Consider the following 23,856-nt stretch of genomic DNA (forward strand, 5'->3'; position numbering starts at 1 on the left):
GTCCCTGTTTCCAGGTGAGTTCACTCAAACTAGCTGGCCCACTGCTTGCATCATGTAGGTGCCTGCCATATATGAACACATATGACATTTAATCTTAAGTGATGATTTTAAGTGTTTCTAAAGGCTGGATGCATGTTAGAAACCATTTGGGATGCTTTAAAAGTATAAAGGATAGGGCCCCAACCCAGACGAGCTAAATCAGAATCTCTGGGAGTGTGATCTGTGCATTATTATATTTTAAAGTTGGCCAGTGGATTCTAATATGTCTCCAGGGTTGATAGTCACTACTCTAGCAATTCTTACAAATGTCTGTGTCTGCTAGGCTCAGTTTCAAATATGACTTTCAAAGCCCTTACAAGTTGTATGTTTGGACGAGACTGTAGGAAGTTGAAATAAAAAATACAACCTTATTATCCTTCTTAAAAATACTTAAAGCCAAAGAATTTATCATGACATTGAGCAAAGTCTATTCAGAGTAATGGCTGAATCTACCAAAATAATTGGTAATCTTCACTAGTCTTTTTTTTTTTTAAAGAAAACAGTTTAGTTATGTTCATGAATTATGTTTCTTAATTTTTAAAAACCCATACATTATTCTAATAAATGATCTTTTATCTTTTTCTGACAAAAATTTAAATGAACATTATTGAGTAACTCTTCCTGCCAGTCAGAAAAGGCCTTTGGCTAAACCAGAGGCCTCTTACTCAGATGATAGGTTATGCTTGACGTAAGTGTTAATTACTAATGAATTTAAAGGCTCCCCACATTTACACATTCTCTGTGCCAGACATTGCTGGGAAAAATTCCCAATTTTTGATAGTTAGAACTTTTCTAACGCTGCATTTTTGGAAAGTTCTTATTGGAAGTCACAAGTAAATACTATTGTTCATTGATAATGATCCTGAGACTTGATTACTTAAGGTCCCAACTTTGGTAGTATTCCTCTGTGTAATGTGTAATGACAAAGTGTTTTCCAAACATTCCACTGGAGATGATTCTGTAAGTATAAAAGGGACTTGCCTGACTGCTGGTTTCATACTTCTTTTTGATATGTCCAGGAGAAGCACGGGGCACTACACTTTCCTCTGCTGCTGAGAATGTTGAACTGAAACCTAATAAGATTAATAAGAAAACATTAGAAAACCCTCTTAGTGTGTGGTAGATATTGCCCATACAGAGACTCTGCCTAAATACTATGATCAATATTCCAGTCTCAGAGCAGGTAAAGTCACATGTATTCTGTTTTACTAGTAGTAAAAATCGAGAGTGTATAGATGGATGGGGTCTATTATTAAATTCTAGACTCTTAGAAAGAAATTGGGAAGCTGTCAAGTTCAGAGTTCCCGAAGTAAGAATCTTTGAGTCATAAAGGCCTCAAAAGACCAGACACCCAAATCCCCTGAAAACAGGAATATTGAGAATCGAGACTATCACAAACACAAATCTCCAACACTCAGGATTAGGTAAGAAATAAAGTATATCTTCTTACTGGAGCAATCTGTGATAGATCTTGTACCACTGGTGGCTGTAGTTCCATAAAAGGGACAAGATAAGCAGAAGGACTTCCCTGGATCGGGTTGGTAGTAGTCTTTAGGACATGGATGACAAGGCATCAATCCAGAACGAGAGAATTCTCCTACTGGACAAGGTACTGCAAAGGTAATAACAAATTGTTTGTGAGTCTGGAACAATGTACTCTATTTTTGAAAGAAGTACATTGATTCTCAGTTGTAAGAAAGCTACTGAATTGCTAATATAATCTCTTGTGCATATTTTATACCTATACTATTTTATCACCCAGAGAAATATTTTGTTGTTTCTTTCTTCTTACACAAAACACCTTTAACTCAATAAAAATCTGAATTGACCATGTAATATTGTATTCTGATTTTTTCACTTTACTTTATATCCAAAGCATTTCCCAGATCGTTAAATAACATGGTGTCTAATAAAAAAAATATTGCATGCCATTGACAGACCATAATTGAGCTAACATTTCCTCTACTATTAGACGTTTAGGTTGTTTCTATTTGTAGGCTATTATAAATAATGGTGACATGAAATTTTCTGCATAAACCTTGTATATAACTCTGATTGTTTCCTAGGGATAATAGTTGAATTTGAACAGCAGAACTTGAGTAGTTGAATCTATAGATCTAAAGATAATGGAAAATTTAAAGCTATTAATATATAATGTCAAATCTGCAAGAAAAAATAGTTCTAACTTCCAGCCCCATTAGTAATGTATGGAATTCCTCTTGCTTCATACTCCTCATCACTGATAATGATCATTTAAACATTTTTTTCCAATTTGAAAGTGAAAATGGAATTGCACTGTTATTTCAATTTGCATTTCAATGATAAATTAAGGGTCTTTTTCATGTTTATCAGAAATTTTTATTTCTTCTGTGTAGCCGTCCCTTCTGCAGAAGAGGGCTTTTCTTTTTTTTTGAACTTTCAAACCTTTTAATGTCACTTTGTGTTAAATGTGCTTTTTATAAACAACAACCAGTTGAATACTATCATTTAACCAAATCTGAAATTCTCTTGCTAATAGTTGGTGGAATATTAACTAAATAAGAAACAGCTTTGAACATAATATGAACCTGCATTTTCTTCAGTAAATTTTGGCTGCATCTACCAGAGGGACACTGGAGCAAACCAGTCATGACTAAATCTTTAGGTTGGGATTTTAGTTTGTGATCCAAAGATGAAGTAAGTCAGGCGGAGCATGTTCTTTATTTGCATGAACTGGGGTCATCCGCAGGAGGCCTTAAACCATTACAAACTGAGAAAACCACTAAAACTATTAAGACTTGTCTTTTACATTTAAATATAGAAGATAGAACACAAGGAAGTAGCTATTTGGGAATCTCTGCACATTTATCACGCAGACTTTGGGTTTTTGTTAATAAAAATTAGTACAGCAGAAATAATTAGCAATATGGTTGAAAAATTTAGAAATGCACTCAACTCCAGGGAGCAGGATACTCCAAGTAATGTCATGTCTTTTTTTTTTAATATGACAATAAACATTAAATAAACAATAAAGTATTTGTGGTAATCTCAAGATGTTTAGATCAAAGTTTTTAAGAAAAACAGCCAGCCACATCTTTTGCAAAATTGCTCTTTTACATACCCACTGACAAAAAGTCAGGAATCAAATCAAGAGATGGCTGAAGATATCAATAGATATTAATGCTTATTTAGAAAAACTTATTTCTTCCATCTACATTTGTTATCTTAAAACTTAATAAGTATCTTGGTGAAACAAGATACTTGTTATACCTGTGATAAACAAGATACTTGTTATAACAAAAATATTTATTATATTAAAACTTTTTAAGCATTAAAAAAATATTTTATTTATTTGAAAGAGAGAGTGAGCACAAGCAGAGGGAGAGGGGGAAGCAGACTCCCTGCTGAGCAAGGAGCCCGACAACGTGTGGCTTGATCCCAGGACCCTGAGATCATGACCTGAGCGGAAGGCAGACACTTAATGGATCTAGCCACTCAGACACCCCCAAAACTGTAAACTATAAGTATCTTTGCTTCACCAAGAATAAATTAATCTATTCTTTGTTGCTAGACCTCAGAGTTCCAGACAGGGCTTTGCACAAACATATTACAAAGCTGCTGAGTTTAAAATGGGTTTTCTGAATCTCAAGTTTCAAAAAAATGATTACCTATTTGGAAAAGGTAATTAGCTCCAGATAGCTAATTAAAGGAGTTAATTAGAAGCACAGATCTTCTACTGGCAAAGTTATGAAACTTCTGTTTGAGAGAATATCTATGAGTGTGTATGATAAGGCAAAAATGTAAATTCTGTCAGTGAAACCAAGATCTATGATGAATTGAACTATTTTGCTCCATTTTTTTCAGCACAACCTTATCCTCAAAAAGAAAAAGACAATGCCCCAGAAACTGACAGAATGTCAAAAATTATACTAATATGTAATAATAAAATCTTGATTAAAAATCAGAAAGTTCATTAGAGAACATACTGTTGTGATGTCTATATTTTGTCTTTTGATATAGAAAATATAAATTTTCATGTAAAAATTAGTTTATCTTACATGTCAAAGGCAGATGGTTGTCATCAGAAATATACTTTCTAGGGGTGGACAATCAGTACTTAATGTATTATTTATGTATACAGATAGTAAATATATGTATGCAGTAAATATATAAATGTACATATAGTGTATTTAAGTGTAAATATAACACACATGCATAATAATGGCATTATCTGTAGTATATAATACAGCATTAAGTACACACACATGCACATATACAGAGGGAGTTCCTGATGGTCTAATTCCTAAGAAGAGAGAGGAGAAAGTTTCATTTTGAATCTTGGCCAAACTGTGATTTCTGAGTCAAGAAAAATGGGACAAAATCCTTTTGACCTCTCATATTGGACAGAGAGAGAGAAAGAGAAAATCTAAGTATGCCAAAAGTGATATTAAAATAGAATTAAAAAGAGTGCCTTGAAATGACTGGGAAAATGTAATCTCACACGTCTGCTCCTCGATGGTGTTAAGGGTAACACATATAGCCCTGGAGTCAAGTGAATTTTGCCTTTTAAATGGGTTTCCTAAGACAAATTCAAAGGTCAGAAACTCTCATCCTAAGCCTCCTTTTAACTTTGTCCTATAGGGTAAGGGTAAGAAATATCATCCTGGCTCTGCAATAATCTTTCTTTTTCTATAGGACCATATGGAAACAACACCATCACCAAAAAAAAAAAAAAAAAAAATCATTTGCAAGACTTATTCCTCAGATAAAAGTCATTTTTTAAAAATGAAAGATTTCAAGAGTCCCTGGGTGACACAGTCGATTAGGCGTCTGACTCTAGATTTTGGCTCAGGTCATGGTCTCAGGGTTGTGGGATCAAGCCCCACATCAGGCTCCATGCTCAGCAGGGAGTCTGCTTAGGGATTCTCTCTCTCCCTCTGCCCTTCCCTCATCTCTCTAAAAAAAATAAATAAATCAATTAAATTTTAAAAAAAGAAAAATTTCAGACTCTTGAGTTTGTAACCATGAACCTATGGATATTTAATATCCTAAGTAGTGATAAAAACGAAATACATGGAAAATATATTACTTTAATATAGGAATATGCTTAAATATAATAGCTGTGTTGATTATATTTTAAGTTCAACATGCTAAAGAATGCAAAAAGTGATACTTTAGTAAAAAGTGAAATAAACCATAAACATACACATAAAAATAAATCACTACAGAAAGAAAAAAAAATAAAGAAGGAAGGAAGAAGTTTAAAACTAAGAAAAATGTATATGGGGACTGTTTTAGAAATACACGTGTAAGTTTAAAGTAAAATGGTATTTATTTAACACCACAGGACAGAGTGCTGAGTGCTGCTGTTCCCAACTCACTCATGACAAGCAAATGTGGTTAAACTTGTGCTGGGAATATATTAGGAGAAATACAGCAGTTACCAGAAATCTAGAGACTTTCTGGGAATTATAATTACTTAATTGGAATAATTGGTATTAAACAAACCTCAAGGCTTCATTGGAAAGCTAAAGGGAAAAAACATCAAATATGAATTGGTTTTACTGTAAAAATCCTAGTTACTTTTGTGGTTGGAGGGAGAGAAAGAGAAAGAAAGAATTTTTCACTGCAGACTTTCTTCCAAAATTCATTTGTATATTGACAAAATAAAAGAGTGTCTAGCAGATCTATTTCAACCATAATGTGGGGCCTTATTTGCCTTTTAATAATAATTAAAAAAAAAACCTCAAAGCTGGTATTACACAACAGACATGGTTTATGAGTTGCAACCAGGTCCTGGTTAAATTCTTTTCTCTTTAGTGAAACATCAGGTTGATGACTACTGCTTGCCCGATTCCTCAGGTCTAAGAGACTTTATCTACTGTGATCCTAATATGTTGAGATAATTTAAACAGGTGGAGTATGTAAAAATCTGTAAGCATAGTGTGCTTCCTCATTTTCTCTCTGCTACACTAACTTTGAGGACTACATCTCCCAAAATGCAATGTACTCCCCTCTCCCCACAACAAAAATGTCCTATACAGTTGTTTTCTGGGAATTTGTTTCTAACTATATGCAGAGGTATAAATGCCTGGGGTACAGTGAGGCCGTGTATATGTGTGTGTGTGTGTGTGTGTGTGTGTGTGTGTGTGTGTCTTAGGAGAAATGGAGAGCTAACAGATTGGTTTCTTAAAAACATCACTATTCAATAAGGGAACAGTTTTTAAGTTTTCAGATGGGCATAGGTAGACCTTAGATTTTTTAATAAGGGTGTAGTGAAAGAGGAAGATATGTAATTTTTAAAAAAGTCATGTTTCAGCCAGCATGTTTGTTCTTTTCTCAGTGATGTAGCAGAGGTAGGCCAACAACTTTTTATTTTTAGTCAAGTTCCATTGACTTTGCAGAGTACGTGGAGTTTGGAGTTCCTGGCAGCAGAATGACCTTGACTCTTAGTCCCAGTTTCATGGCCATTTTAAGTTTTCATATTTTTGTTTTGTTGACACCTTCCAGCACCTTTACCATGCTGGAAAACTGTACTTGGTAGGGATGTTAGAAATATTTGAAAATTGGAACTCTAATCTTTCCATTTCCATTGTGATTTGTACCAAATGGTCCCTGGACCAAGTAGGAGCAGCATCTCTTCTGAACTACTTAGAAATACAAATTCTCAGGTCCCACATCAGAACTGCTGACTTAGAAATTCTAGGGGGTGGGGCCTGGCAATCTGTGTTTTTAAACCCTTCATGCTGACCTTTGAGATCCAAAACTAGTCATACTCAACTTTTCCTGTTACTTTAGAATCACTGGGGTGGGGAACCTTAAAAAGAAAACCAGACCAGTTAAGTCAGAATATCTGGGAGTGGAGATCGGCCTTCAGTATTTTAAAAATGCTGACGTCAATGTGCAGATGATTCCAAAGTACAGTCAGAGTGGAGTGGATAATCACTCACAAAAACCTCCAAACTGTAGGAGATGAAATATCGTAATTCATAAAGTGTCTTTTTAGAGTTTCAAGGGACATGAGACAGGACCTCACTTTAGAAAGGAGGAGACTCAGTTCCTAGATGAGAAGTATTCCTAGCATATAATGAAGCCACATGTTTATTAATGTTGAATACTAGGACCAAGTCTTGTACTTTTTGTGTGTTCCTAAAGGCACTAGCATAGTGTTTATATTGAGGGTGTTTATACTTAAGTATTTACTGGCTGAATACATGGAAACTTTCCATGAAGAGACAGTTATTTACATTCTTTGCATAGAGTAGACATATGGTTTTGCTGAAAATATTCCACTCCGCCATGCATAGAACCTATTAGGTTTGAAGAAGTATCAGTGTCTAAGGCTTTGATAACCTCCACAAGCAGAAATGTCCACGGCTCCTCTTTTCACAGATGAAGTGTTTTCTGGACACAAGAGGCAGCTCTGGGAACCAAATGCTGGCTGATAACTGCCCAGAGGACACGATTCACACGTTTCAAGCCCATTTGATGAGTAGGTGCCTGGTTTGCACTTAGCTGAAAAGAAAAATGTAATATGGTTAAGAATGATGCCATTAAGCTATACAAAACTTGCACTGGATAAGATAGGGTTTTCCGTAATTCAATTATTCAGGACACAGTGAGTGACACAAAGAATTCCAAGTATATAGATTGTATTTTAGATCGCCCTATGCTTTCCTGTACTAATAACATTTAGGCTGATTTTCATTTACTTTCTTTATTACCAGTTGCTTTCTTTACTCCAGTTACTTTTTTTATCACACAGAAAATGCTAATAAATGGGGATTTTTTTTTTAAGATTTTATTTGAGAGAGAGAGATAGCAAGAGGGAGCATGAGCAGGGGTAAGGGGAGAGGAAAAAGCAGGCTCCTGGGAGCCCAATGCAGGGCTCGATCCCAGGACCCAGGGATCATGAATTGAGCCGAAGGCAGATGTTTCACTGACTGAGCCACCCAAGTGCCCACCAATAAATGGTTTTTAATGAGGTTAGAAATCTCATCTCAGAAAGTACAGTCAAAAGAACAAGTTATACACAGGAAAACTTGTTCTTGTATAAGTTCTCAGCTCGTATACTATTCTCTGGAGCGAGAGAAACCAAACCTCAAACTGGGCTAGAGCCTCATAAGTTTTGTTGCTCTAACAATTGGCCCTCTCCTGTCCTCCTTCTACCTACAGACCTCATCTGAGGGCTGGTGGAGTAGAAAGTAAAAGTAGTCTTAGCATGAGGCCCAGGGATTTTAAGCAACTTTCTAGGATTCATAGCGGTGGTTTTGTGGGAGAGCAGGACTAGGGCCAGAATCCTCAATCCCCAGTACACTACCCTTTCCTTCCACCCCTGTTCTCCCCTGCAAATGATTCTCATTTGCAGCATTGCTAACATTTTCAGTGCACTTTTAATCACTTAGCACAGTTCCCAAGTTTATATTTGTCATTAAGCAGTCATACCTGCATTTGTAACAACAGCAAGGGGCACAGTTCTGAAATTCCTTCTTTTAGGTGCATCTCTTTTTTTTTTTTTAAGTTTGTTTGTTTTTTGTTTGTTTATTAAAGTCATCTCTACACCCTTTTTGGGGTTTGAACTCATGACGCCGAGATGAAGAGTCACATGCTCTACTGACTGAGCCAGCCAGGCACCCCTCAGGTGCATCTTATTGTGACCTTAATCACGAAAGAAAATGTTTCCATCAGAAATGTTTATTCGGAGAAGGACAATCATCATATGGTTTCACTCACATAGGGAATATAAGAAATAGTGAAAAGAATTATAAGGGAAAGGAAGGGAACTGAGTGGGAAAAATCAGAGACGGAGAGAAAACATGAGAGACTCCTAACTCTGGGAAATGAACAAGGAGTAGTGGAAGGGGAGGCGGGCGGGGAGATGGGGTAGTTGGGTGACGGGCACTGAGGAGGGTACTTGATGGGATGAGCACTGGGTGTTATATGTTGGCAAATCTAATTTCAATTAAAAAATAAAAATAAAAAATAAGAAAAAATAAAAATAAAAAAATAAAAATGACAATAAAATGTTTTTGAAAACATTGGGTATTTTAGTAGCAAGAATACATGCATATGTACCTATGGTTATTAATTTCCAAGTAAATGGAGAGTTGATCTCATTGTATCAAATATTATTCTAAGAAAAAGCAAGTTTCTAATTGCTAAGTGTTATGAAAGTCCTTTCCACCAATTAATTTGAAATCCAGTAAAAAAAAAAAAAATCTGAGTTAACTGATAAATGTGGATTAGAACTAAGGCACACGGGTGGCACTGTGAGTTAAGCGTCTGACTCGTGATTTCTGCTCAGGACGTGATCTCTGGGTCATGGGATCGAGCATCAGGCTCTGCGCTCAGCATGGAGTCTGCTTGAGATTCTTTCTCTCCCTCTGCCCCTCCTGCTTATGCGTGCTCTCTCTCTCTCTCCCTCTCTAAAATAAATACATAAATCTTTTTTTTAAATATGGATTAGAATTATGGACAGTGGAGTCTCACTTAGAGCAGCAGAATATTCCAAAGGGAAAAAAAACAGACTTCTTTAAAGTGAGAGAAACATTAAGATACTAATTTAAAGTTAAAAGAAAAAATAATAAGTGAACGAAATTGCTTGTAGTAATGCTCTTATTTCATCCTCTTTGCCATTTAGACTTCGTAACTGAAGATAAAATTCAGGCTTCTGGTCAACCTGTGCATTGAGCCATTACCTTTGCATTCTGAGCTGCTTCTTGAATGAAGATACTCGGTGTAAGTCCCAGCTGGACAGAGTTTGCACTCGAGTTGTCCTTCTTCATCTTGATAGTATCCGATCAAGCAGCTTTCACAGGCGGAATGCTCCAGAGAATAATAGGTTCCCAAAGGGCAATTGACTGAAAAGAAAACAAACAGGAGACATAGTAAGCTGTAGAACTGGAACACATTTGGGTTCCTTTATCCTAAGGCATGAAAATAATAAAGCATGCTTCCAAGTACTATTGTTTATGCATTAAATCTTACTGTCAGGGGTTTACTCACAAGATAAACCTTCCAGAAATGTATTCCTAGAAAACCAACAGTAGATTTTTTTTTTTTAAGAAAATGCAAATTCTTATCGACCAAGCTTAGGGCTTGTGTGATAGGAGCTTTAAAGTGTGGGTTAAACCAGATCATCCTGGGAAACACACAGCTAACAAAGGGAAGGCTGCTGTAAGGAAAGAATAAAACAGTGAACATTTAGGTTAATTTGAAGCTTCAAGATATGAAAAACACTTTCTTAGCTGTTCCTCTGAATGGTTCCCCTTATGAAAGTGACAGCTTGTCTATTACGGCATCATTTCTAGAAACAAAACCAGGCAAAAGTTGTGGGACTAAGCCGGGTGAGTTAAGTAGACTCTTGTCTCTGTTTATAGGAATTCCTGTCCAGTGAAGGCAAGTCTGAGACATCCTCAGACTCCAGGATCCCGAGGAAACAGGCCAATTTTAGGACCTCCCTTCCTTGGAGGTTTTGGTCTACTACTTGGCAGGCTCGAAGTGACTCAGGATTTCTGAGACCAGAGTGGAATGCTAACCCCACGAAAAGGCTGCTAGCAAAGTTAGTATTTGTAAAGAGAGGATACTTGAAATTAGCACCCAGATGGTTCTGATGATAATGTGTATAAGAATTACCTGGGAACTTACTAAAAATTCAGATTCCAAGGCTCTGTCCCCAAAGTGCCACATATATTAGTTCTGAGATGGGGCCTGAGTCAAGATGCATTTTGATAAGCACTTCAGGTGATGCTGACACAGGTGCTTTGAAGACCATACCGAGAAATGCAGAACACTGACCAAGGTGATTTCTAATTTTTACTCACAAGGTAGGGAGGAAACACGAACTGGTTCAGAACGACCATTTCAATGTGCTTTCATTGGGCTGAATTTATCACCCAACTGAGCTCTGGGAAAAACAGTAAGAACTGTTGAGGAAGGATTTCCTGAACAGGAGGCAAGATCCCACGCCTACAGAGAGGTTAACGCCAGGCTCATGTCATCTGGTTCAGCTGAGTGTTCAGAGTTTGGGGAGAGGAATCTTCCCTATCTATAAGCAATGACATATTTAGGAAACCGGCTGGAAGTGATCCAGATTGTGGTAGTCTGGGTTAAAAGGTAAGGGGCTGTGTGTAAGGAGGATAAGGAGTGGCTGCTTAATGGTTATTGGGGTGGGGCTCCTTTGGAGGTGATGAAAATGTCTTGGTAGCGGTGATGGCTGAACAACACTGTATCATGAATGTGCTAAATACCACTGATCGGTACACTTTAAAAGGGTTGATTTTATGCTGGTGAATTTGGCAGTGGCTACTCAGGTGGAAATCTTAGCTATACCACTTACTGCCTTAATGGGTAACTTCCTAGCCTCTCTGACTTCAGTTTTGCCATCTGTAAAATGGGCTTAATTGTAATAGCACTTCATGGAGTTGCTAAAACAATTAAACACGAGAGATGCTCAGCCAGCCTATGGAAGTGGTCAGAACGTAGTCATTATTTTTATTGGAGATGCTGCTAAAAGTTACGAGCTCTAGAGATCTATAAGGAAAACTAAGATCTGAGTCCCTTACCTGAGATAGTTTTCTTGTCCTGAATAATTGGTGGTTACTTAGAGGCCTGAGACAAAATAATAAGAACAAAAACCACACAACAATTGCAAAATGTTTCATTTCAATACCCCTGGGTAGTTGCAAAGAGGCTCTACTCATCTCGCTTGACCCACTACGAGCCAGATATTTTTTATTGCAGGGAAAAGTCTTACCACACATACGCCCTCTCAGCACCGAGCCTGGTCTGCAGAAAAGGAAAGCCTTTTCTGTCTCTAACGAATTGCTGTCGGCTACAAGCATCTCAGATGCAAGCTGAAAGGAATACATGGGCTCCTGACTGAGGGTCCTTTTCAGTTGATTTGTAATGGTTTCCAAAGTCTTAATGAGTCGCTGTTGATTTTCCAGCTCAAGGGTATCATTCCTTTCATCGGGTAATGGCACACTAGCTGAGATAAAAACAAGACGAAATAAAACATAACACACACACATGGTGTTTCAGGAAACTGTAGTTTTTTTTTCTTTGTTTGTTTTTTAACCAAAGAAAGATGGCATATTAAAAATCTTCTGGGCAAAACAAACTCAAACTCAACCACTACTTACTGAGCAACTAGTATATGGATAATCTTAAGAACAATGCAATTTGTTTTAATCCTTCCCTCATATGCTGGATCTACATCACCTTTTTTGTGAAGTTCTTCCTTACAGCATGTTAAATTTCTGTAAATTCTTGCTTTTTAAAAACATGCCTTAGTTCGTCATGCCAAGAGGAGTACAAAGCAGGATGCTTGTTGCTGCGAGAATCATAAAATACATCTGTGATATTAAATTGCAAAAAAATGACGAAACTTAGGTGATTGGGCTCTCCCTAATTTTCAGTTCCAGGATTATTTCCTAAGGATGATAACAAATGGAAACTTTGCAAAATAGGTTTCCCACCAAGAATGTCACATAATATTGTTTTTCCAAACAGTCTCTCCTTACCTGTGATGTTAAAAATTAACTTAATTTTGTGGTCAGATAATGGGGCATTTCTTTTAATTCGTGAAGATCTGGCTTTGCCGGCACCTGTGGGTGTTTCTTGCACGGAGTCCAAGAAATCATCATAAGAGTAATCCAGCCTATTAGCTGCGCCCCAACCACCAGGTCCTGGACAGTTGGGGCAGAAAAACAAGATTCTACAGTTGCCTCTTTATCAGCACTTAGGTTCTAATGGTAAGCCACAAGTCAAATTGTTCCTATTTCTTAAATCGTCCATAATGTGCTGCATACAGGGATTCATCCAGAATCTCATTTTTCACCTATAATCTTATATTGTAATTTTTAGGCACTTCATTTTAGATTTAGATTACCAATGAATTGCACAAGAAGAAGAAAGAAAAGTTCCTATGGAGCCACCTAGGCATTTAAGCCATTCTTATCTTTGAGTTAATAGCTAAAATTACCTTAGCTTTAGAGGTAAATAGGATGTGGGTGCAGAATTTTAATCAATCTCTATTTTCCTTCAGGGTTGGCTCCATTCTTTTCTAAAAAATTATAGTATCAGATTTATAAACTTAATGCAAATGAACAGGTTTCCTTTTGTGAAGATTATTCAAGATACTGCATCATTTTTTAACGGTGGGGACATTCAGTTAAGCAATGGTGGTGCATTCAGTTAAGCAACAGACTCTTGGTTTGGCTCAGGTCTTGATCTCAGAGTTGTGATCTCAGGGTCATAAGATCAAGCCCCACTTGGTCGTGGAGTCTGCTTGAGATTCTCTCTCCTTCTCCCTCTGCCCCTCCTGTTCATGCTCTCTCTCAACAGATAAATAAATCTTTAAAGGTGGAGGCAGTTTCTAAAGGTAACATGTAAGCTAAGTGTGCATGTAGCCACAGTGGACTATATCACACAGATATGTGAGATTCTTCAGATGCCCCAAGTGTCATCGTGGTCACCATCTGCATAGATTCAGATTGTGGCTTCTGGATGTAGGAGATAAGGGTGTACAATGCTAGTACAGTTACTTTCACCTCTCTGAACTTCAGTTTCTTCATTTATAAATTGAGATCATTATTCTTACTTCACAGGTTTGGGGGATAACTGAGACAATGTATACTAACCATCTAATTCAGTATTTGACTCCTTCTAAAACCTCAGTAAGTGATACTAATATTGGTCTGGGTATATTGTTGTTGCTTGGTTATATGCTTTAAATATCAAATTATATTTATACAGGCCTGTCTACCTAAATAAACTGTTTAAAAATTTTTAAATAAAATTTAAAATAGAGTTTTAAATAAAATAAGCTGTTTAAATTTTTTTTTGTGTCTAGTTTATGTCTTTGGCCTAGGATAAAATTACCTAGGATAAATATTTTTGATTTTCATTTAAACATCTTTTCTACAAATATTATGTAGCCATTATAGAAAAATGGATGAGCAAAGTCAAAAATTTTTTTTGATTACCTATAATTCTACCATATAGAAATAATGACTAGAACATATTAGGCAAGATTTTATTTTATGAATATATAAACACACACATATGTTTATGCATACATAGATGCATGAATCACTAGAGTAGAAATAAACATACCATATCTTCAAAAAATGATTACACTCTGTGTATTTTATTTAGTAAAATTTTTCTAATTTTCTCAATAATATATTATGGCATTTCTGTATCAAATGGCTTCATAATATTCTCTTTTATGGCTATACCACAAACTAACCAGGTTCCTATTTTCAGACTTTTAGGTTATTTCAAAAATCTAGAACATCCTTCTGCATAGAGGATTTCATAAAATATAAGGCACCATCAATGAGAAGATACATTCCAATCTTAGAGATGTCCAAATGAAAAATGTACATCTTAGAATTTATGAAATGTAGTACCTATTTGCACACTGGCATGATTTTTATACTGAGAAATATTCTTAGAAGTAGATTTCTGGGTTTGAATATTTTTAATCTTTTTGATATATATTGTCAATTGCCCTCCAGTTTCTCCCCTGTATACAATATATGCATATGATTTTTTTTCCCTTATATCCTTACCAGTTTTGGGTATTATGATTCTTACTTGAATTTGTTAATCTGACAGATCAAAAACAGCATCTTGTTTTAGGTTTTTTTTTAAGATTTTATTTATTTATTCATGAGAGACAGAGACAGAGAGAGAGAGGCAGAGACACAGGCAGAGGGAGAAGCAGGCTCCATGCAGGAAGCCTGATGTGGGACTCGATCCTGGGTCTCCAGGATCACACCCTGGGCTGAAGGCAGCGCTAAACCATTGAGCCACCTGAGCTGCCCTCATTTTAGTTTTAATTTGAATTGCATGACTATTATGATGTCAAACCATTTTAATATATTTATTGGCCCTTTGGTTTTCATACATTATGATTTGCCAAGGTGTTTTTAGAAATATTATGCTAATCTTGTGACTTTCTACTGTAAAGATATTCAAGGAGAAAGGCTTATCTCTTAGGATCAATTGTACCATATTGTCCACATATGATTCTAGGAAACTGCCACTTTATCCTTATTAGATGACAAATATCACTCATTTTAAAGCCATATGATGACACCTGGCTCCCTCTAGGTGTATCCTTATACTCTTAATAATCTGCCTCAATAATCTGGGAGGTGAAACCTGTGTCATGTGTGACAGAAGAGTCATGCCACTGCCAACTCTATTGCCAATGCCACTTCATGTTCTTCTAAAACTTTAATGTCCAAAATCTTCACTGAGAAGTTTTACATAATAGTTAAAAATGGGAAAAATAGCAAAGCTTACCAGTAGGAAATTGTTTACATAAAACTGATTAAATATGTGGCCATTAAAACTGAAGCATAATATTTAGTGACAGAAAAATGTCCTCAATATAATATTAGGTAAAAATTCAAGTTTATTTATTTATTTATTTATTTATTTATTTATTTATTTTTAAAAATTCAAGTTTAGAAAATAGTATGGCCATATATACATATGTGTGTATAGTTATATGTATGTATGTTAATGAGCATATAGTAATACATATACTAGTATATTAACCAAATTTTTTATGGAACTGTGGATTATCTTGATTTCATTCTTTAGGTTTTAGCATTTTTTCAAATTTTTGCATAAATATATATACTCAAAAATGATATTTTTAAAATTTAAAAAGTGTAAAGAAAATGTCAACATCAATCTAAATGTTAAGTCACTAAAAATATTACACATATGATTAGTGTCAGAAACAAAAAAGGATGTCTGCTGTAATGTCAATTAATATTGTCTCAGATAGCCTTCCAAAGACTTTATGTGTACTTGTACTTATTCATTTAATCCTGAGAATGGCCCTATGAGTACAGTACTTTTATATAACATCCATTTTATAGGTGAGGAACCTGAGGTACAGAGTATGAACTTGCTAAAGACCTCACAGCTAATAGGTGGTAAAGCCAGAATTTGAACATAAAAAGTTGGTCTTAGAGTCCATGTGTTAAACCATGATACTTTTTGTTATTGCTTTTTCTTTTCTTTTTTTTTTTTTTTGAGAAGAAAAGGGAAGAGGGGGAGGGACAAAGGGTAAGAGAGAGAGAATCTTAAGCAGGCTCCATACTCAGCATAGAGCACAACACAGGGCTCAATCTCACAACTGTGAGATTATGACCTAAACTAAAATCAAGGGTCGGACGCTTAAGTGACTGAGCCACCCAGGCACCCCATCATTATTATTTTTAAAAACATTATTCTGGAAGTGTTTGACAGTTTTATAATAATGCAACAAAAATGAGAAATATAATTACTGGAAAGTTTGATGATTTTACTAATGAAAGAACCAAGAGTGACTACTGAAATCTTCCAGAAATATTAAGGCAATTAGCTAAATGGCCAGCTACACCAGCATACAAATCACATGTCATACTTAGGAATAACTTGAATAATAATGCTCAAAGATAATATGGAGAAAACATGAGAATAGATTTAGAAGGTATATCAGACTTGAATAGGTTGAGTCTTAACACATTCTGGGTAAGAAATCTGAATATTTTACATGTGTGACTATTTTAAATCAATGACTTAGTTGCAATTTAAATTGAATGCCATATAAAAATTGCTTTAGTACTAATCTAAGATATCATATACATATTGAAATTTCACCATCATAATGTGACTTATTTTTCTTAGTTTTTATCATCTCAAGAGTTTTGGTTTAAAAAAAGTTAATTTGTCTAGTTTGCCCCACTCTTCTGAAATTATGTTATACTGTGGATCACTCTTGCAAACTACTGACACTGTATAACTTTATTACCAATTGCAAAGCCGTTTTCATAGTCATAATTGTATTCGAGGCAATATTTTTTGGTCAGGTCCTCCAATCTGCAGTCAATGTCATCAGCATCACTACAAAATGATGGGACCTGCAAATGAAAAATGAAGAGCGTGAAACGTCAATCACATATCTGTGTGGTCTGGATAAGCCCTTTATTCAGCTAGACTTCACATTTCTCTGCACAGGAGGGAGGAGAGAACCACAGGTCTGCTTGCTCCTGGACAGACTCCCGTCCTTTCTCCATGTCCTTCCCTAGAGGCTCTGGTGCTCATGGACCATCAGGATTAGTTTCATGGCTTTTCTCTGTGTAGGTCACAGATCACCAGAAGCCCAGGACTCCTGGCATATCTCTTATCTCCAAATTTTCACCCCATATGGGTCCTTAGGTCCCTTTATCTGGCTCTATCTCCCACTCATCTCTAAGTCCTTAGAATCTTCCTCTGCCCTCTGAAACTCAACAGTCATCAGTGAATCCCCTGTTATTTTTTTCACCTCTATTTATGGTCCCTTCACCTTAGTTCTCAATGACACCTCACTTTTCAGTTTTCTCAAACATGGGCATGGAGGCGGAAGAAGTGTCTTCCTCACTCTTGCCTGCTGTTTCCAGATTACACTCCCTCACCCCTCCTTAGAGCCTCACAATCCTTAAACTCGTGGTATAGTAGACAGCCTCTCCTTGTGGCAGCTGCCTACAGCCTTTCTCCATTCTGCATCACCCCCTCATTCCAAGAACATCCAGTAACTTGCTGTTATAACTGGTGATTTCTATATCCAAGATCCAGCTAATCCTTCCTTCCATCACCATGCCTTCTCATTTCCTTTTCCCCTTCTCCTCTAGTATTTCAGCCTTACTTTGTCCCTTGCTCTCATGATCATACCCTCAGACCTCCTCATTACCAGTAACGGCATCCTCTTGTACTCTTGGAAGTCCTTGACGTCATCAGATTTATAATCCATTGACCCTATCATCTCTTCACTGTCTCTCAGCCTGATGTCTTCACCTTCTTATTTATCTATCTTAGATTCTATGGCTCATCACCAGAAATCACTCCCTGATGGGCCCCATCCTCCGATGATTGTCTGCAGAACGCATAACCCTAGTTAAACTAAGTGCTTTGTTTTCTCCACAATCCTGCTTCCTGCCAATCCTACCACCTTTCTTTAGCACATTCATCTGTGCTGTCCTAGAAAATTATTTTATACCATCAACTCTCTTTCTAAACCTCAACAACTCCTCCCCATCCTTACTCTCCCAGCTGATCACTCTGCATCTTTTTCCACTGAGCAAATAGAAGTCAGGAAAGATCCTCTGACACACTTCCACCACCATGTATACCCACTCCAGCATCTGTGTCTCTGTGTACACTGCCTCCTTGACTCCCCTCTTTCTCTCATACTGTACATCAAATCTACTCTTAGAACCTATCCAAAAAACTAAGCTGCCTACTCTGTTAGGGATACAAATATGTATATAACACATTTTCTTCGAGATGCTCAACACAGTTAAATACATCATTTTGCTTTCCTGTAAACAGTAAAAGAATCCTAAACAAAAATGCATGAAAGAGAAAATCCTCACAATGTTCAATTATCTCATCATAAAACAAATACAGTCTACAATGGCATTTTTGTCATACTTAAAATAACAAAGCAGATATTTTCAAACCACATGGACCCCACACTTCTCTAGCTTTCTGACTCAGAATGTTATAAAAAATTCAAAATGTTTTAATAAAGATTCACTTATAATTCATTCCAGAAGTCCAAAACCTATGGGTAATTCTAAATATTAGGAGCAAGTTTGGATTACAGGGGGCAGGAAATCATCAGGACACAGAATTCCAGTTATAGGTAACTATGAGAGGCTATGAAAAGCTCAGTATTGTTAAAATATGACAAACAATACTCCTGACATACCATTTTCCCCAGGGTAGTCTCAAATGCTTCGGAAAACTTCTTCAACAGATCTGTATCATCACAACGAGTTGCTTTGTACAGCATCTCAAAGGATTTGAACCCATGGTTTGCAAAACGTTTTACTGGAAAATGTTAGAGAAAACAGCTTCAGTTGGTTAAGATTTTTCAACACAAAGATTTAATTGTCTTTGGAGTAACTGTAACTTAGTACTTTGATTCTAAAATGATCTGTGGGATTCCTTTAAAAACAAGAGACAGTTGAAAAAAGTTTCTAGGCATTAATTGATCACAATAAACCATGATGAGCCAAGCAGCACTGTACCCAGTTACCCAGTGATGAGGTTTGCTTTATTATTCCTTAGCTTGCAATCACATTAAGAAAATGAGCATTTAAGGGAAAAAGCGACTTGAAAATTTTTAAATTATATTTCTGGAAAGTTTTGAAAAGTCTTGCCTGGGTCAAAGATATCTTTTATGTTTACATAAATTTGTATCATATATGTTTTTATTATATTTTTAGCCAATATACATTGAAAAATTTCTAAATATGATGTACAATCATAGTCCTTGAAAGTGTAATTTTCATAGAGAATTTCTCCTTGGATCAAAAACTTGCATGGTTAGACTTAGCAAGATGTCCCATAATATTCTGAGACAATGAGTCCTAAGAGCATCAACATTAAAATCCTACTGTCTAAATCTGTGATAAAGGTGAGTGATACTGTAGAACTTTTAATTACTCCCCACATTTGGCGGGGGGGTGGAAATAGCTCAATTGGGCTTTACTTTTTCCAAGAAGTTGGTATTTAAACTCAATCTATGGTACTGAATCAAAGATTCATTCCAAAGAATATTTACTTACACTAGACAGAGATATTGGCTATTTTTATAAAAATACATATATTTAAGATTATAGAATAGTTCTAAATCTAAATCAGACCTAAAGAGATTGTGACTCATCTTTCATTCCATCACATATTATGGATCTTACTTTAAATACAGCTCTTTTGCGGACTATGAGACTGTAAGTTCAAGTTTACAGATCAAGAACATGCTGGCAAGTCTCTATTTCTGGTAAATAACAAGGAGAGGACCAAGATGGGTTTGCCTTAAACTGAATCTTGTCCTGTTGCAATCCAATCCATAACCAGACTTTGACGGGCTAACATTTTAAATCAGAGGCTGAACATTTCTCTTACTCATAGACATTTCAAATTCATGGCACCAGTTTTTAAAACAATAAGCTCAATGCCGAATGTGGACCTCAAACTCATGACCCGAAGTTCAAGTGTTGTGTGCTCTCCTAACTGAGCCAGCCAGGTTCCTCTCATGGCATCATTTTTCACTAATTAAACCCAATTCCTATAAAAAGGCAATTTTCCTCTTACATGCTCAGAAACGTACACTCACCCAAACACACACTCACATATATGAAAGGAGCCCAGAAAGAAAGAAAACATACTAGCACAGTCTGGCCATTCAGTGGAATATGGTGGGTTCCAGATACCATCTTCATAAGCACAGTAATACTTCTCAGTAGACCCTTCTGTGAAATCGTAACCCTCCAGGCAACTTAACGTGCAGTTAACTCCGGCGCTATCTTGAGTACATATAAAATCCCCATTTACGGGTGTAAATGGAACTTCACAGGGAGAACCTGCATTAAAAAAAATTGTACTATTTACATATGGTGGTATAAACAATATTAATTAAATTCTATGAATCTAAGCTGAATTTTGAAGAGGACTCCTCCTGTCTACCAGTATTCCAGGAAAAACTTCCTCACAAATCCTTAGTATGGGAACATGACAACATATCCTTCTTTGTTCCTAGGTGGGCGCAGCTGAAAAGCTGTACCAATGTGTGGTCAGAGGCTGTGCATATTTTACAAATGCTAATTTATCTCTGACTTGGGGTTGTTACTGGTGGCATTTCTATAAGAAGAGTATAAACTAGATAGCATTATGTAGCAAGTACAATTTCAGAACCTGTCTCCTCAGTTACCCAAAAGAGAATTATGACAATAACATTGTGTACCTTTGGTGAAGATGCTAATGAAATGTTAATTAAAGACTACCCTTGAAGAAAATAGTTCTATGTATCACAGAGTGAAGCAATGACAACTGGAAATGTAAATAAGATCTGTCAGTATTCAAACTTAATGAATCTATTGCACACAGTCCATTTATTTTCACAAAATACAGAAATTACATATAAAAATGTCAACTAGATTTCTGGAACTTTATGAAGAAAATACCTTTTATGACAATGTGGATGTCACAGCTCCTGTTATTGCCCGAGGGGTCAGTGGCTGTATATCGCACTATAGTCTCTCCATGAGGGAAAAGTTCTCCTGGTGAGTGGCTCCTGGTGATGAGTAACACGGCCCCTGGAAAGGAAAGAGGGGACGTAGTTTTGGGGTGACTAGTCTGCAGTCACTTTACCAGTTTGTTTATTTGATTTGAATTTTCATTTTCTATTTATACAAACCAGCTGGGCATTCAATTTGTGTTGATTTGGTCACCAGTAAAAAAAAATAAATAAAAGATGTAATATTTATACTACAAAATAGAAGTATAAGACTCAAAAACCTCGAGGCACCTGGGTGGCTCAGTGGTTGAGGGTCTGCCTTCGGCTCCGGTCATGATCCTGGGGTCTTGAGATTGAGACCCACATCAGGCTCCCCATAGGGAGCCTGCTTCTCCCTCTGCCTATGTCTCTGCCTCTCTCCCTGTGTCTCTCATGAATAAATAAAATCTTTATAAAAAAAAGACTAAAAAACCTCATTAGATTAAGACATTCTTGAGGTGTCTACATGGCTGTCAGTTAAGTGTCTGCCTTTGGTTTAGGTCATGATCCTGGGGTCCTCAATCCTGTAGGGATAGAGCCCTCCATCGAGAATAGAGCATTCCTCCCTGCTCAGCGGGGAATCTGCTTCTCCTTCTCCCTCTGCCCCTCCCCACACCGACTTGTGCTGTCTCTCTCTCTCAAATAAATAAATAAATAAAATATTTTTAAAAAAAGATTAAAGCAAAAAAAAAAAAGATTAAGACATTCTTGCTAAATAAATGATTTTCCTTGAATAGGCCAGTCTATTGGAATATTGGAAAATTTTTAAAAAACTCAATTTAGTTAACATATACTATATTATTAGTTTCAGAGGTAGAATTCAGTGATTTATCACTTGCATATAATATCCAGTGTTCATTACATCAAGTGCCCTTCTTAATGCCCATTACCCAATTATCCCTTCTGCCCTAATCACCAATATTGGAAATTTAATTAAGAAATTTATTTAACTCGCATTTTCCTATTGTTGCTTACTGGGTTTTAGTGAGACTTTTAACATGAACTTCAACTGTATCTACTCATTTTTTTCTGCTTCCCTATGAACTTTTCTAATTTGGGGGGCACATGCTTAAGGAATGAATATGAATACATAGAACTGTACTAATGATATTAATAAAATGAATAGTTTATGCCTTCAGGACAATGTACGCTTAGAGACTCAATGAATTTATTAGAAATCTTCAAGTATGACAACTAGTATAGGTTTAATAAATGTGCATTGGATACTGAATGAAGGGAACTCTACGGGTAGGTAGGATTAATGATATTAAATTATATATAATTATCCTAGCATTAAAACATATATTACCTTATATGATTATTCATTCCATTTAGATAAGACGTAATTTGCTTTTCATTTCTTTTATCCATTTAAAAAGCATTTAAAAATGAAATAAAATTCAGTGTTAACCATGCTGACCATAAAATCCTTGTGTCCGCACCTGAGTTGTCTGAGAACTGAGGCTCATCCCATGTTGCAGAATGCTCCTTCTCTGAGACCTGCATCGGAGGTGGGGATCTGCACCAGTCTATGCTAGGTGGTTCTACATCTGAAAAACAAGAAAGCAGAGAAAGAAGTCACAACTGATACTCAAAAATAATGAGGGGGTGTGCACAAGAGAACTGAAGTCTGCTTGTGCTAGCAGAAAACCTTGACCTTGTTAGGCTGGCCCTGGAGCCTTTTGGACAATGAGATCTGTTTTATTCCTGGTCTCAAGGCAAAAGAAAGAGCGGATTCTTATTAGGTTGCTCTCTGCCTGTTGAAGAAGAAATACTAGGTTCCTAAAATCACCCTGAGCACAGCTGTGTAAAAGGCAATTCTGGGGGTGCCCGGGTGGCTTAGTTGGTTGAGCATCCGACTCTTGGTTTTGGCTCAGGTCATGATCTCAGAGTCATAAGATTAAGCCCCTGCCAGGTTCCGTGTTCAGCGCAGAGTCTGCTTGACATTCTCTCTCTCCCTCCCAATTGCACTCTCTCGCTCTCTCTCTCTCTCTCTCCACCAAAATATATAAATAAATAAATCTTTAAAATGAAAGATTTTAAAAAGGCAATTCTGGATGTGATGGCCATCCTACCCATAGTAGTTGTACTGATCAACCAGGAAGTGAAATGAACCTTCCCAGAGAAGCAGAAGGAGTGAAATGACCAAATCTCAGACTATGTAAATTTAAGGGGCTTATCTGAGGTCATTAAGCTAGAAGACTGCAATCACAGGATTAAGACCAGGGTATTTCTAACCATGATACATGAAAACACGTACTTGGAAATTAAATGAGCTGTATCTGTGAGAATATATAAATTTCTGTTTTTATGCTACGTCTTTTTTCTTCATGTTTGTCACTTCATTAGTGCAGTCGCCTTTGGTTTACTACTTTCCTAGGCCATAAACTCAGTGGACCAGTGCCGAAGCCTCTCTTGCTTACAGTGAGCTTTCCACGGCAGAGCACAGCACCAGGTCCATAACACATGCTTAGAAAAAGGTTTTTGAATAAAGAAAAAAATTAAGAAATGTTCATTGGAGGTCTATGTACTTGAAAAATGCTGAATCAAGTCAATTCATAGTTAAACTGACCAATCTGGCAGGGTTTACTATTTTTCCAAAAGAAATTGCAAAAAGGTGTTTTCAAGATTTTCTAAACTTACCTGATTCTAGACAAACATTTTAAAGTTGAACTGCACGTACACAAGAGCACTAAGACTCAGTCAATTACTGTCAAAAGAATGGGAGG

The 23,856-nt window shown here is 36.5% G+C and overlaps 1 protein-coding gene across 3 annotated transcripts in view; it reads right to left on the reverse strand.

Moving 5' to 3' along the window:
• SVEP1 (sushi, von Willebrand factor type A, EGF and pentraxin domain containing 1) overlaps positions 1-23,856 on the reverse strand; it is a 182,151-nt gene that overhangs the window by 77,030 nt on the left and 81,265 nt on the right. For 2 of the 3 annotated variants that reach the window (XM_077912879.1, XM_077912878.1), the window contains exons 10-21: positions 22,570-22,677; positions 21,036-21,167; positions 20,241-20,435; positions 18,779-18,900; positions 16,841-16,949; positions 12,543-12,707; positions 11,774-12,007; positions 9,717-9,878; positions 8,464-8,676; positions 7,372-7,533; positions 1,490-1,651; positions 1,021-1,112 (exon numbers count right to left, since the gene is read on the reverse strand). In XM_077912879.1, the coding sequence (XP_077769005.1) occupies positions 1,021-1,112; positions 1,490-1,651; positions 7,372-7,533; positions 8,464-8,676; positions 9,717-9,878; positions 11,774-12,007; positions 12,543-12,707; positions 16,841-16,949; positions 18,779-18,900; positions 20,241-20,435; positions 21,036-21,167; positions 22,570-22,677 (1,856 nt within the window). The remainder of the gene's footprint in view (positions 1-1,020; positions 1,113-1,489; positions 1,652-7,371; positions 7,534-8,463; positions 8,677-9,716; positions 9,879-11,773; positions 12,008-12,542; positions 12,708-16,840; positions 16,950-18,778; positions 18,901-20,240; positions 20,436-21,035; positions 21,168-22,569; positions 22,678-23,856) is intronic. The other variant, XM_077912880.1, reaches the window with a different exon arrangement.

This window comes from Canis aureus, chromosome 10 (genome assembly GCF_053574225.1).
Source record: "Canis aureus isolate CA01 chromosome 10, VMU_Caureus_v.1.0, whole genome shotgun sequence".
Lineage (NCBI taxonomy): Eukaryota > Metazoa > Chordata > Mammalia > Carnivora > Canidae > Canis > Canis aureus.